The sequence below is a fragment of the Quercus lobata genome, chromosome 2 (assembly GCF_001633185.2).
Source record: "Quercus lobata isolate SW786 chromosome 2, ValleyOak3.0 Primary Assembly, whole genome shotgun sequence".
Taxonomy (NCBI): Eukaryota; Viridiplantae; Streptophyta; class Magnoliopsida; order Fagales; family Fagaceae; genus Quercus; species Quercus lobata.
This window is the reverse complement of record NC_044905.1, coordinates 22,376,668-22,393,512: the sequence shown is the minus strand read 5'-3', so window position 1 is coordinate 22,393,512 and position 16,845 is coordinate 22,376,668. Positions and strand designations below refer to the sequence as shown.

The 16,845-nt window shown below is 33.7% G+C and overlaps 1 protein-coding gene across 1 annotated transcript; it reads left to right on the top strand.

Moving 5' to 3' along the window:
* Nucleotides 1-4,923: 4,923 nt before the first annotated feature.
* On the top strand, nt 4,924-6,926 carry LOC115977930 (TATA-binding protein-associated factor 2N-like). Its single transcript, XM_031099963.1, has 4 exons — nt 4,924-5,044; nt 5,545-5,952; nt 6,292-6,402; nt 6,578-6,926. The coding sequence occupies exons 2-3, from the start codon at nt 5,555-5,557 to the stop codon at nt 6,386-6,388; spliced, it is 495 nt and encodes a 164-aa protein (XP_030955823.1). The 5' UTR covers nt 4,924-5,044; nt 5,545-5,554; the 3' UTR covers nt 6,389-6,402; nt 6,578-6,926.
* The last annotated feature ends 9,919 nt before the right edge of the window (nt 6,927-16,845 follow it).

The following is a 16,845-nucleotide window of genomic DNA, read 5'->3' as shown; positions in this document are numbered from 1 at the left end:
TACCCTTCCTTCACTCCCGTCAATCATGTATAAAAAAGAAAAAGGGAAATTACGAAAATCTGCTTCATGTTTATTGAAACTTACACTTCGGCGCCTCTCACTTCAGATTCCACTAATTTCTTTCATAAATATATTTATTTAATTTCAATTATTTTTCCAAGAGTCTCTCCGGTTGTAACCATCCAATTATCAAAATAAAAAATTACAATTGCCTAATCTTTCCATTAATTATATATTTAATTAACCATAAACCATTAACGGATCCTACCTGCCATCTAAGCTGTAAAATTACCAATAAATAACCCAAAAGATATATATATACATACAGGGACGGATCCAAGATTTTAAACACGGGGGCAATATAGGCATTCATATAGTATTAAAAAATTATAAATACTTAAAATTGTTATTTTTAAATACATTAAGATGTTATTATTTACCAAGAAAGACAAACAAAAACAAAATAATGTCTTTTTTTAATACTAGGCTATCTAGGATTTTTTTTTTTTTTTTGGTTGAAGTTAGAGCATTCACATTGATGGTGCTAAAAATTTTAGCTTTTAGCACCTCAAAAAATTACTTTATCTATTTTACCACTTCACTTTACAATACACCCAATATCAAATGTTTTATTTTTTATTTTTATAACTTCATTTAAAATAATATAAATAATTCATTAAAATAATAAAGGAAGCGAGATAATTTGAGTTTTTTAATTGAAGGAAGAAATATAATCTTAATAAAATATTTTATTTTATTTTTAACAACTTGCTACAATCAACTGGTATTTATACTGTAGTTGCAAAAAAATTAGCTTTAACTTTTCCAATAACACATAAATTTTTGGTTTTTTGGTGGTAAAATAGTTTTTTTTTTTTTTTTTTTTGTTGCTAAAATACAATCACCATTGTGAATATTTTTATTGTTTTTGTTAAGTTTTTTGGTTAGATAATTGTTATTTGGATAAAGCTAGTTAGACTTATTGTGGAGAAAGGGGGTCTAAGGTTTTGGAAGGGGCCTAACTACAAAAATGAAAAATATTATAACTAAAAAAAAAAAAATTTGGACCCGTGGAGGCCCGGGCACCCTTGGCCCCCACCTGGGTTCATCCACTATATATATATATATATATATATATATAAACCATAATTTTCTAAGACTAGAATGAATCATAACTTATAATATATATTATTTAACTTTGTGAGATAAATACAAAAAAATTGAGAGAATCATATGGTACATAGTTTTTTTTTTTTTTTTTTTTAATCTTAACCGTTAACATATTATATTATATTAGCTTACTTAATATATATTTTATAATAATAGATTAACTGTTAATATTAATTAGATATGATAGTACGATACATACAAAAAAAAAAATGTGAACCATGATCACTCTTCTGATATATAAGATTAAAGTGAACTTTTCTTTTTCTTGTACACGAGTAGTAAACAAAAGTTATCTAGTTTGTTGTAGATATGTGCAAAAAAAAAAAAAAAAATCTTTCCTTTGCTTTTGATAAAGCAAAATTTTATATATATATATATATATAAACCATAATTTTCTAATACTAGAATGAATCATAACTTATAAATATATATTATTTAACTTTGTGAGATAAATACAAAAAAATTGAGAGAATCATATGGTACATAGTTTTTTTTTTTTTAATCTTAACCGTTAACATATTATATTATATTAGCTTACTTAATATATATTTTATAATAATATATTAACTGTTAATATTAATTAGATATGATAGTATGATACATACCAAAAAAAAAACAAATGTGAACCGGACCATGTAATGATCACTCTTCTGATATATAAGATTAAAGTGAACTTTTCTTTTTCTTGTACACGAGTAAACAAAAGTTATCTAGTTTGTTGTAGATATGTGCAAAAAAAAAAAATATATATATATATATATATTTCCTTTGCTTTTGATAAAGCAAAATTTTATATGATAAAGCAAAATTATATATATATATATATATATATATATAAAACAGCCAAACAGTTATGCGAAATGGTTAATTGCTTTTTTTTTTTCTTTTTCTTTTTTTTTTGGAGAAAACGGTTTATTGTTTTTTGTTGAAAAAAAAAAAAAAAACTTTTTTTACTAAAGAGGGTTCAGCCCATTAAGGTAGTTATTTTCAGAGTTATTGAGTTAGCCCAAAATTTTTTGGGGTAAACCCAAATTCTTGATACATAAACTGTAAAATCTTTAAAAGATGTATGCTAGTACGTACTATGCCCATGCTTTGCATGGTTCGATAAAAAAAAATTATGTATAAATTAAAAATAATAATGTCTTAAGTATATCAATTATATATTATAATTTATATAAAAAAATTATTTTAAATATAGAATCATAAGTACAAGGAAAAACTTATTTTGTATTAATGTATCCTGTTTAATTTTATCCTAAAAAAGAATCAAAATACAAATTAAAACTATCCAATATTTATCCTCAAAAGCTGATATAAGGATAATTTGATAAAGAAAATATTGAAAAGAACAAAAGAGTCCTGTATTAAAAATCTGTCAATAAAAAGTTAATAGTAATATATTAAGTTTTAATATTGTCAAAATAGTAAAATTTGCAATACACATGACAATTAGTTATGAGTTAGGGTATTCATTTAGTGCAACTACGACATTTAGGACCCAACTTTTATAATATTAGTATGTGATATCATATGATTTAGAACCAAAGTTGGTGATTTATCAAATAAAATAAAAAAGGTGATTTCTTATGTAATTTATAATCGACTTGGACATTTATTAATTGACTATAATACAGAATGTGACAACAAAGACAATAATAACAAAAAAGAAATGTATGTATCAAAAAAAAAAAAAACAAAACAAAAAAGAAATGTATAACGATAAATTTTACCAATGAAAGGGTGAAAAAAATGATTATAACAATAAGATAATGCACCTTAAGGATATGTGTTATAGCTAATTAAGTTGTAGATCTATTATCCATTATTTAAAATTTTTTGGTACTAAAATTTTTGTTGGAGTAGAATTTAAAATTTTTCTTGAAAATTATATAATAGAGTTTTATCTAGATTAAACTATTCTTAAATCTTATTATTTGATTAAATGAAATATATCCTAACAATTAATAAGAAAAGCTAATTTAATAGTTAATGGGAAAGTGTAGTCACTTGTTGCAAAGAAGAGAGAGCCACTTGGTGCAACAAAAGCTTTTCGGGCTCCCAACTTTTATTATATAATAACTATATGATATTAATATAAAAAAATTCAAAATGGGAGGGGATAGGATAATGTGGCTCCACTACCGCTACAAATAATTATTGGCGCAAATAACCTAATGTTAAATTTGCTGTTGTTTAAAAAAAATTAATTGCAAATTTGCTGTTGTTTAAAAAAAATTAATTGCTGCATGAGTTTTTTTATTGCAATGAGATATATAACCAACACTATAAAGTCTCTTGTCATCAAAAAAGAGATCTGTGATTCGATTTTCGTCTACATCAAAAAATCAATTGGTGTCTTGATTTGATGATAAAGAACACTTATTAGGAGCGGACATCATAAGTTGAAACTATTTCTAAAAAAATATATATATATATATATATTTAACCAACACCCAATATAACAACTAATCTTGGAAGCAAAATATATATATATATATATATATTTAAATGAATATAAAAAGATTCATGCTCTTTAGAATAAAAACAAAAACTAATAGCCTAAATAACTTCACAAATTTAATCCATTTCTATTTACTTTCTTGTTAGATTTAAGATTTTTTTTTTTTTTAATGGAACCCATTGTCTTTTTACTTTTTCACATCAATGATGGATGAGGGAGGATTAATTTCAACAAAAGTTTAATGTTTATATTGTCTAGTGTGTCTACTGTCTACTATATGAATTTGAAGTTGAAAAAGTGAGCAGGAGTATGAGTTTAGGAAAAGAAAATTATGAGAGCAGAATAATAAAAAGAAGAGGGAGTGAAATTCACGTAGCAGTGAGGAAAAAAAAATATAAAGTATATATAAATTTTAAAAAATTTATAATTTGTCTACCCTTTAAAAAAAAATTTGTGACCACCCTAAATTTTTTTAGATCCAACAAAATTAAAATTTTGGTCTCCTTAACAATATATTAGGTCATTTCAAACAAAAAGAAAAAGCTCATGACAAATTTTATTAAACTAAAATTTGAAAATGATATAGCTTACAGTATTAAATATGAGACTATTATATATATATATGCAACATTTTTAAAATATAAAAACTTATAGAAGGAAATTGTAAATTTTTTTTTTCAGTATTTGTGTGTTTTTTGTTGTTGTTGTCAATATATGAAGTTCTATATTTATTAGATTTTGTAGAATTTAAAATTCCTTTAATGACTTTCCTCAAAAAAATTCTTGAAGACACCATTGTCATTAAGGGGTATTTATGTCTTTCTATTTGAGTTATGTTTTCATTAAGGCCAGGCCGTCTATATAACTATTTTGTTAAGAATGGAATTGTGGGTTGTTGAAATGGAAAGATCAAATGGTAGGTTCCAATAAAACCATATAAAGGTTTATTAATAATTTTCTTTAAAATGTGCATATATATATATATATATATATACAATTATACAAAGTAGGTCAGTAATGGAACTTCAACATGAATTTTATGGGCATGTACATGTTCATGCACTTGCCACCTCCAAACCCTAAAAAAGAGGCTATACTTAGAGCTTTAACAAAATTTTAATAATTTCTTTTTTATTTTGTCTTTGGAATCCTATTTCAAGCTTTCTTTCATCTCTTTTCCTAAGTTTAGGTTTTTGTGATTCCATTGTTCAAGGAAGCAAAGTGAAGAATATGAAAAAGAACAACCTAACCCTCCACTGGCTACCTCAATATCTACCCGGTTCCCGAGGTCTTAAGGAAGTATATAAACCCACTCCAACCCTCACTCCAGAATCACAAATACTTCACAAAATCTCTTCGTCTTCAACTTCAAGCAATTTAACCATCTCCTTTTAACACCGTTTTCTCAAGGTGAGCCCTTACAAATTCATGCATGTGTGTTTCCTTCATCCTGTCTAGGCTGCAACTCAGTTTTGGCTCTCATAGTTTTATGTTCATTGGTTCTACTAATTCAAGCTCAATGTCCATGACAAATCCTAAGTTTAATTCCTTGTTTCTTTTACTTGGTCTGAGTTCTCATAGAACGTGGATTTATCATTACTTTCATTTATATGGTTCAATGACTATTTAAAAATAACAAACACTTCCACTTCCATCGTAGAACAAGATTCTTTCTGTTTTACTTGAAATAGGTCGTCAAATTCATGGTTGAGATTTTATTTTCTAGATCTAACGATATATAAATTGCCATATCATTTAAAATTTTAAATTACATATCATTAAATACAATTTAAATTTGTAATATTTAATTTAAATTATGAAATGATACCTCTCATTTGTTATATTTTGCTAGTATTTTTGTTTGTTTGTTATGTAATGGGCTAAAGATGTGCTCTCTGCGTGGAATTTAGAGAAGGAAAAATGAACAGGCCAGGAGATTGGAATTGCAGGTCATGCAACCATCTCAACTTTCAAAGGAGGGACTCATGCCAGAGGTGTGGGGAGCCAAGACCAGGTGAGAGAGGTGACTATGGAAGTTTTGGAGGGAGAGGTGGTGGCTCTGGCTCATCTTTTGGGTTCAGTACTGGGCCGGACGTCCGGCCCGGTGACTGGTACTGCGCCGCTGCAACCTGTGGGGCCCATAACTTTGCTAGCCGGTCAAACTGCTTCAAGTGTGGTGCCTCCAAGGATGAATCTTCTGGCGGTGGATATGAAGGTGACAACATGAGTAGAATAAGAGGCTTTGGCTTTGGCAGTGGCAGTGGCAGTGGCAGCTCCAGTCGCTCTGGCTGGAAATCTGGCGACTGGATTTGCACTAGGTGAATTCATTTTGCACATTCTATCTATACATCATATATAAGCCATACTTACTAGCACACCATATTTATTTTTAGGCTAATACATGTGTAAATCAACATAATAAATAATATTAAACTAGGAATTTATCTGCATGGATAAATAAAATGACTTTTTAAAGCTAGTCCAAAAAACAAATGTTCATATATCTAAGGGATTTGAACTTTTGATATCACCCACCACCTTCTATTTATGGATTGATCCAAAGACCATTAATTTACTCATTATTAGATTAATATTTATGATATCTTGAACAGTTTCTTAATTAGTTTATGACTTTATATTTCTGAAACAAATTACAGGTCTGGATGCAACGAGCATAATTTTGCTAGCAGGATGGAATGTTTCCGATGCAATGCCCCGAGGGACTCAGGTGGCAAGTCTCCATATTCATCCTAGATTTTCCATTTTGGGTAAGGATTTGGCTTCTAGCTCCCAATACACACACATTTTCTGCCATATATGTAGTGTTTTCGTTCATGCTAGAATAATATATTTTCAGACGTGGCTTATTCTCCCTACACTCGTGCACAAATATAGATATTCATTTTTGTACTAACTAATTTTATTAATGACTTCAATTTACAGGTACTGATGTCCAAAGAGAGAATCAAGCAAGATCGTCCCTATGATATCCAAGTTACTCATTTTGGCCTCTACCTCTATTTTTTGTTCTCTTTTTTCTTCTTTTTGTTTCTAGTATTTATCTTCTTCTACTTCTAGGGACCTTTAGATGATGAGTCATGGTTGAAGATCTGAATCACTTAGCATTTGGTGAGCTCCCTTTTATATTTAGAATAGGCATGGAGTTCTGGACCTCTGGTGTATCGATCTAATGTCAAGTGTCCGTTGTGTTTGCGAGAGTTTCTTGCCTCAATATTATTTGATGCAGGGTGCTCTCCTTTATTTAGCTAATTACAGTACTTTATTACGAATATATTTCAAGAGATGCTCTCTCTCTCTCTCTCTCTCTCTCTTTTACTGGGACTGGTCCATGGAATGTTTGACTTATAACTGGAAAAAAAAATAAGCAATATTGCCCTTATCTGCAAAGTAATTAAAGGGCTGTTCATGGACCACATTGGTATCTTTTGGTTAAACCAATGCAAGAGAATTAATACCTATTGGATTCAACTATCTTTGAGTACTTTGGCGCCCCTGGAGGGATACTAAGGCCATGAACAAAATTTCATTAATTAGTAAAGGATGAGCTATTATTATATTGTAGTCTCACAATACTTGGCAATTTCATTTTTTTTTTCTTTTTTAATACTAGACACCTGGCTATTTAAATTTAATAAACTTATGTGGGTTCCAAGAATCCAGATAGAAAAGCCATAAAAAAAATAAATAAATAAAACGTTAAATTTATGCCACAAACTCTCTAATATGTAGAAGGAAGACCATTATGTGAAAATTTTGGTCAATCTATTATAATAAAATAAATGTCACAACACCTAATAATTAAGTTTATGTTCAAAAATTAGTTCACAATATATTGAGAAAAATAAAGGAATATTAAATATTTATAAATAAATACAATCTCATTGGTAAAAAAACGAAAACTTTACTCACTACTGCACTTCCCACAAAATACCACACGTGCATGGCAACACCGCCCCCCCTCTGGTTTCTAAATTCGTCCCCACTAAAGATTGGTTTTTCCCAAAAATAAAGAAGTTTTTGTAAAAAAGAGAAAAATTACCCTTTACATTTCTAAATTATACTCCTTTTACATTTATCCCTTTAAACTATTTAAATGCACGCTTAATTTCCCTAAACAATTATCCATGTAACACTTGCTACATTAAACTATAAAAATGCACACTTACCCTTCTAAACTATTACTAGTGTAATACTTTGTACGCCCCCATTCCATGGGTAATTGTTTAAGAAAGTAAGTACATATTTTCATAGTTTAGGAGAGTATAGTTTAGGAGGTAAATGTAAAAGTAGGTATAGTTTAGGTGGGCAAGCGTGCGTTCAAATAATTTAGGGGGATAAGAGTAAAATGAGGTATAGTTTAAGAAAGTAAAATATAATTGTCCTGTAAAAAACTAATAGATTATTTCTATAAAAAAAAAAACTAATAGATTATTAATAATATTATTAATTCTATTGCCTTATTACTCTTTTTATATGTAACTCATTAAACTAAACCATATTCAAAACATATATTCCTAAAAATGGATAAATATATCTATTTAATAAAACCTTCTTTATTTTTCCAATAATAAAAACATCCCAATTTTATTTTCATTTTTTATAACATTATATTTTGCATTTGAGATATTAATCAACAATAACAAATTGAAAGAAAAGTTAAGGAACAATCTCACAGTGTTATAGAATCACACGAAAATGTTTTCCTTAATGATTGATTCGTACCACCCAAAGTAAAACTTAGTGCTACTAGTTCTCAAGCCAACAACTCCCCAAGATTAGACTATATCATCAAGCTTTGTGTTGGACACACTTCAACACGCAAAGGTTGAAGAACAACCTTCAAATACCTTTCTTTCCAATCAATGAGATAGAGTACCATTTACATAAGAGAAAATATGTGGGAAAGGAAGAAAACTTTCAGGAAAATAAGGGGGTGTTGGGTATATGCACTTAAAAACATGTGTGTTTGTTGCTTAAAAATATGTGTGGAAATACGTGTGGGTGAAAAAATATGTGAAAATATGTGTAATGTTGTTTAAAAATTAAAAATATGAGTTTGAGTAGGTGTACCAAACGGGGCCTAAAAGAACAATGCTATTGTTCTAAATGAGAGAGTGCAATTAATTTGGATGGTAAAGTATTTTCATAGTATGTTAAATAAGTCACTAAGTTGGTCAAAAATCCATAAAATAATAAATTAGCTTACAAAGGAAGCTAATCTCCAAAGGCAGAAATCAACAGTCACAAACAGCTCTAAAATTTTCTCTAAAGGAGAAAAATAAAAGTCCAAGTGTCTATTATAGTACACTAGGTTCTATATTTTATGATATCAAAGTAGGTTTACAATGGCAAATAACACCCCCCCCCCCCCCCCCAAAAAAAAAAAAAAAACTCACTCAAATCCAATTTAAGACTCATAATAAAAGTCAGTATTTGGAACACACTCACCAATAGTAGGTATAATAATATATTAGTGAAATGTGAAATGGACAACATAATTAATTTGAAAACAGAATCAAACATAAAATTTTCAAAATGGAATAGATCAAAATAAAAACAATTTAAGGACAAAAAAATGTACTTTAGTATCATAATAATAATAATAAATTAGGCGTTCAGTCATCAGTGTCTTTTTGAACTCAAAGTCTATATTCGTTTTCCTTTCTGTAATTTTCATCCAAAAGTAGGAGAGTGGGTACTGCTTGAAGTCCTGAAAACACTGATGCATGAGTCAGCATGCAATAATCGTATGGTAAAGATCTCAAAAAAAAAAAGGAGATAGTTGATAAATTATTAAACATTTACCTTACCACTGGTTTTTTAAAAGTCGCATTTGCCTTATTATTGTAAACTAAACTCTTTATATCCCGATATGATAAAAATAACTAAAAGAAATGTGTCTCTCTGCAGACAAAATCCTCAAATTTTAGTTTGCGTAGGAGCAAGTTTTGACAACTTGATCATGATGGGAGGAGCAATGGATGAAAAACTAGACCTCTGTTGGGTATGTAAACACACCACTATTGGACTAGCTTTGGCAGTACATATTCTCTGAGAATATGCATATGCATGACTGCATACGTACATGCTTGTTTAGTACACAGCCATGCACGAAAAAATAATTGCAAGATGAGTAGGTCTCTCTGTCTTATTTAGTGCATCTTCATTTGGTGTATTGGAGCTGTTATTTTATATACGTAGCTTTTCTGTTTCTGCTATTCTCAAACTAATAAGTTGTTTTCTCTCATTGCAGAATAGAAGGAAAATTCAATATTTTAAGTTTAGATAGTATCATATGGAAAGGCCAAATATCATTTACTGTTTGTGTACTTGAACAATCATGGACGTACCATAGCAAAAACAAAGATGGATAAAGCTAAATCAATAATAACTGTTTTCTCTTTTTCTTTGTTGGGTTTTGCAATCATTATCTGCCATTCCTATAATTAAAGAAAAGATGATCTGTCACGCCAATGAAATCTTATCAAAATATCATATATATTATCACATTCTTTGATTAATGGAGGGGGTTAACTTTGACTGATTTGATGAACTTCCAAACAAGAAGATCTTGTTGAATATTTTAAAGTATGGTGCACATAGGATTCCAAAACTTTTTAAGCTAAAACCTTTCATGGGTTCCCTCATTGACCTCAAGGTCATGTTTAACTGCAAATTTTATTGGTCAAAAAGTAACCACACATTCATTAGTGTCTGCTACTACACTCCATTATTTAGCTTTTAGCAAGATTCTTTGTTTCACTTTGAGCATAACTTTATGTTACTTCATTTGCTTTGTTGGTGTTTGTGCAGTGAACTCAACTGAGTTAAGTACCTCCCATTCAATCATATCACGTGGCTTCGGAGTTGCTTGTGCAATTTTCAGTGCATTGCTATAATTGTTTCGGTTTGTCTTATCGTGAGCAAATTTTTTTTAAACCCCATAATTAACTGTTGGTTTGTACTGATCACAACGAGATATGGGATATTGATCATCAGAAATAATTGATCACTAACTTTCTTTGAAATTGCTTGGGGAAATTATGGTAATAAATAAATGTAACATATTCGGAAATTACGGACGAAATAAATTGGGGTTCTGATATGGACTTTAATTTTTAAAGCTGAACTCAAAATGGTTAGCCAACTTTTTTTTTTTTTTTTTTTTTTTTGAGAATAAATGGTTAGCCAACATGATTAAGCAATTTATATGTGAATATATAGATAGGGTAATGGTTATTCAAATGGAGGGTGGAAAAAAATGTGAGCCCAAAATTTTCTGTTACATAACTTGGACGTGAGGACTAAGGGAAATTCTTTTTAAAATTCAATCATGGAAAATCATAATTATTGTCTTGTACATTTTGTGCTTCTCAATCTAACAAAGAAAAGACATATGACAGACCCTTGCTCATGAAAGAACAACATGAACATCTTTAATCATGATTTTAATTTTAAGTCGGGGCCCAAAAGCTATAGAACCAGACAACTCATTTTTATTAAGTACAAGAGTTGAAAACTAATCAACACTGTGATAGTCAATGGTAGCAAAAACAAGAGAACTTTTTATCCAATTCAATGCACGAAAAAATTACTTAGGCTTTTTAAAGTTTTTTCCTTTCCTTATAAAGCGAGCATTTTTTTTGTAACTTTTTAAAACTTTTTCTTTTCCTATTCTCTCTGCTTTATACTAAACAGTAAGCACAAATTAACCTTTAAAGAGTCAAATTAAACATTTATTATAGTTTGATGTTAGAAATACATATAAGCATGTTCTCACAAATAAATTAATTATTTTTCATGTATATCTCTTGGTCTTGTAATAAAATGTAGGGTTGTAAATGAGTCAAGTATTAAAAGATGAGTTGAGCTCGAGCTAATCACCAAAAAAATTACATGTTAAGTTTGATTCATTTTATTGTCGAACAAACTCGAGTTTATTTACAAATCACTTTTCTTGATTAACTTATTTTTTCCCATATATAGTGAAACTATAATTAAAAGTTTTCAACCCTTCACAAATACATTAATTTTTACTACGAATGAATTGTTTATATCAACAAACTGTAAATAATATTTTGATATCATATGAATTTATTTACAAACATATATAATCCAATTTCAATACTATATAAATATATTTTTACATATGTATATATATATAAATATAATATTATATATAATAAATTAAGTTTCATGTTCACGAGCCTATTCGTGAACACATTATTTTATTTAAGCTTAGCTCGTTTAGGCTCGAATTTAGCTTATTTGCTAAACAAACGTCTTTTTGAAACCAACTCAAGATGTTCATAAACATCTTTATTCACTTATAGGTCAACAACGATATAAACATAATTTGCACAGCTAAAGACAACGAACCAAGCTGCTTCCTACATCCTCTAAGGCTTTAATCCCTGCCAAACTGCTCCACATTTTCCCATATATTGCTTGTCAATTCGTAGAAACCATAATATGAGTTGTCTACCGTCTACCACAAACCAAATACTTGGGTTATTATTTAATGAAAAACTAGAATAATGGAGAACTTCTGGATAACAAAAAGAGAGAGTGAACAACTAAAGTTTCTCTCCATGGGGCATGTACCAAGCTAGAGTGCAAGACGGAGCCAGAATTTAGTTTGGGGGGCAAGGCATGTGAAGGGAAAGGAATTTACAGATGACGGGTTCATTTGGATGGGCTTGATGGATCGGGATAAGTGGGCCGAAAGTGGACGGATCTGGTACAAACAGATCGGGGTGGACGGACCAAAGGTCCACGTGGCACTAAGATTGGTCATTATTTGACCTCCAAGAAATCTTAAATGGAAACGACTTGCGTCACACGAATAACCCTATCCCATAGAATCCCAACATGAATAGAATTGTAATACAAAGAAGATTTTGGAAGATGCGCCCATTAATGAAGAACTTTCCTATATGGAAAAGACTTGTTGCGCAAGCATAAGAGTTTGATCCCACACTACTATAAAAACCCAAAGACCCTCAGAAAATAAGTACGCATAATTCATCCCCAGCTCTAACACTCTAGAGTTGTGAAAAGTTTTAACTTGACCTTCGAAGGGTATTTGGCCGACACCGTACCGGTGCTCTCTGTTAGGTCTTCTCTTTTTATTGTGCAGTTATTGTTTCGAGCGTGCGAGAACTGTGTAGCTCACTGGTGATTTTTTGGCATCATCAGTTGGCGCCATCTATGGGGAAGACTGCGACTTGTAAGCCGTACAAACGCTTCCCAGACAAAGAGTTGCATGGTATTTACTCGCTCGATGGCAACCACCAACAACGTTCAGGGAGACGAGCCGCTACCCACTACCCTGGAGAGATAGGTCCAAACCCTCACAGCAGCAGTGGAACTCCTCACCAGACAAAACCAAGCCCTAAAGGAACAGTTACGGCAGAAAAACACAGCGATGGGTACCCAAGAGGAAGACCAAGAAGATACCTGCGCTGATCGAAGAAACCAAGAGGGGCCGAAGGGCAGTAACGCCTTGAGTAGATTGGATAGACAAGACATGAGCCGTCCGTCCATCACTAACACGGCTCCGCCCCACATCATCAAAGAGATGCAGATGATGAAAGAACAGATGGATTTCATGATGAACGTGCTCAAGGGGAGAGTGTCCAATGATCTCGACGATCTAGTCCACCGAACAGATTCACTATTAATCATGTCCGTCAACTCTTTCCCCCTTCCACCAAAGTTCTGAATGCCGCAGGTGGAAAACTATGAAGGAAACAAGGACCCGCTGGATCATTTGGAGTTTTTCACGACCCTGATGCACCTTCTGGGGATACCGGACGAGATCATGTGCAGAGTCTTCCCCACCACACTGAAGGGCCCCTCAAAGATTTGGTTCAGTAGGCTGGCACCTAACTCCATTAGTTCCTTCAAGGAGTTGAGCGCCCAATTCCCACGCACTTCATCAGAGGACACAGGTATAAGAAGTTTATTACATGCCTGATAAACATTAAGCAGCGGGAGGATGAGACGCTGAGGTCCTACATAGCCCGTTTCAACAAGGAAGCACTTTCGATTGACGAAGCTAACGACAAAATTCTCGTAGCAGCCTTCACGAACGAGCTACGGAAGGGTAAGTTTTTATTCTCCTTGTACAAGAATGACCCGAAAACCATGTCGGATGTGCTTTACAGGGCCACCAAGTACATGAATGTTGAAGATGCGTTGCTGGCACGCGAAGGGAAACCCAAGAAAAGAAAGAGGCAGGAAGAAGCCCGATAGGATAGGGGTAGAAAGATGGCTAGAACAGGAGATAAAAGAGATGATCGACGATCCAGGCCCCCGACAAGGGGGTTCACAAACTTCACCCCCCTGAATACCCCGATTGATCAGGTCCTAATGCAGATCAAAAATGAAAGAGCCTTAACTTTCCCCGGCAAATTGAAGGATGATCCCAGCAAGAGGCCCAGGGATAAATATTGCCGTTTCCACCGAGACCATGGCCACGACACGTCTGATTGCTATGACTTGAAACAACAAATAGAAGCCCTCATTAGGCAAGGAAAACTGCAAAAATTCGTTGGCAAGGAAGGAACAGAGCAAAACCAAGAAGCACCAGCCCGAAGAGAAAATGAGCGACCTAGGCCACCAGTGGGAGACATAAGGATGATCACAGGGGGCAACACTTCTAGTTCCTCTAAGAAGGCACGTAAGGCATACTTACAGATGGTTTAGAATATTCAACTAACCGGGTACGCCTAGAAGATGGCGCGGGTTGACAATCCCGTAATTGGGTTCACAGAGGAAGATGCCCGACGTCTCTACCACCCACACGATGATGCGCTCATAGTCAGTATACGGGTAGGAGACTATAATACCTACAGGGTTCTGGTAGACAACGGAAGTTCTGCTGATATTTTGTACTATCCAGCCTTTCAGCAAATGAGAATAGAGAAGGAGCGATTGATCCCAACCAATGCCCTGCTCGTAGGGTTTGGAGGAACAAGGGTGTACCCACTAGGTGCGGTCACCCTACCAGTGACAGTCGAAGATTACCCTCAGTAGATCACGAGGGATGTAACCTTCCTAGTCGTAGACTGCTCGTCCATATACAACGCTATACTGGGGTGTCTTATTTTGAATTTATGGAAGGCTATAACATCAACCTACCATTTGATGATCAAGTTCCCCACTGAATATGGGGTAAGAGAAGTAAGAGGTAATCAGGTGGCAGCGCGTGAATGCTACATTACAATGCTAGAAATGGATGACCACCAGCAAACCATGTGCATAGAAGAACAACGAATGGCAGAACTTGTGGAAGAACTAGAGGAAGTAACCCTTGACGACTCCAGGCCTAAGCGGACGACTAGAATGGGTATGTTGGCTAGTCAATCAGTTCGTCACGCACTCACAACGTTTCTAAAAGAGAATGAGGACATATTCGCCTGGAGTCACGAGGACATGCTAGGGATTGACGCTTCAGTCATAGTTCACAGATTGACTGTGTCGCCTTCATCCTCTCCTGTTCGATAGAAAAAGCGAATGTTTGCTCAAGAGCGAGACAAAGCGATAGCGGAGGAGGTTCGGAAGTTGTTAGAAACAGATTTCATTCAAGAAGTATACTACCCGGACTAGTTGGCAAATGTGGTTATGGTCAAAAAGACCAATGGAAAGTGGAGGATGTGCGTAGACTTCACGGACCTCAATAGAACCTACCTCAAGGACAGTTACCCGCTTCCACGAATAGATACCTTGGTAGAAGCAGATTTCATTCGAGAAGTATACTACCCGGATTGGTTGGCAAATGTGGTTATGGTTAAAAAGACCAATGGAAAGTGGAGGATGTGCGTAGACTTCACGGACCTCAATAGAGCCTGCCCCAAGGATAGTTACCCTCTTCCACGAATAGATAACTTGGTAGACTCGACCGAGAGACATCAGCTACTGAGTTTCATGGACGCGTTCTCAGGATACAACCAGATTAGAATGGATGAGGCTGACTAAGAAAAGACTTCCTTTGTTACCAGCCAAGGACTCTTTTGTTACAAAGTGATGTCATTCGGGCTCAAGAACGTCGGGGCGACGTACCAAAGATTAATGAACAAGATGTTTGCACAACAGATCGGGAGGAATGTTGAAATTTATGTAGATGACATGCTGGTGAAAATTTTACGAGAAGACGAACACTTAAGCAACCTCCAAAAGACCTTCGATACCCTTCGGGCGTACAACATGAAGTTAAATCCAAACAAATGTGTATTCGGGGTTACAGCGGGGAAATTCTTGGGATTCATGGTATCCCAAACGGGTATCGAAGTCAATCCAGAGAAAGTACTAGCTCACCACCGAAGATGGTCAAGGAGGTGCAGAGCCTGAACGGCAAGATAGTGGCATTGAACAGGTTCGTCTCAAGGGCGACAAATAAATGACTACCTTTCTTTCGCGTATTGAAAAGATCATTTGAATGGACAAACAAGTGCTAGCAGGCATTCGAAAATCTTAATTTGTATCTTTCGACTCCTCCCTTACTCAATCCATCCAAGCCAGGGGAAGAGCTTTATCTGTATTTAGCCGTCTCGCAAGCCCCGATCAGCGCAGCTTTGATAAGAGAAGAGGATGGGTTGTTGAAACCCGTTTACTTTACAAGTCGAGGGTTTCGAGGAACTGAAGAAAGGTATCCTCAAATGGAAAAGCTGGCGTTCGAGTTAGTGACCGTAGCACAGAAACTCAAGCCATATTTCCAAGCCCATACTATTGTTGTCTTGATGGATAAGCCTTTGAGAAGAGTCATGAGTAGCCACGAAGCTACAGGACAGATGGCATTATTGTCAGTCGAGCTGAGCGAATTCGATATATGATACCCTCTACGTACTACTATAAAGGGGTAGGTGGTGGCTGACTTCATCGCCGAATTCACACTCATGGAAGGTCAGGGGGCAGAAGTAGTTCCACAATGGAGCTTCCATACAGACGGATCTTCAAATAGGCAAGCAGGAGGCACCGGTGTAGTACTCCGCACCTTGGAATGAGATAAGATCGAGTGTATGATCCACCTGGGCTTCCCTACAATCAACAATGAAGCAGAATACGAAGCTTTAGTGGTAGGATTGGACCTTGTAAGAGCGGCAGGAGCTAGAAACATAGTCGAATACTGTGACTCCCAAGTCGTAACCAATCAAGTTAATGGTAACTATGAATGCAAGAGCGAAAGA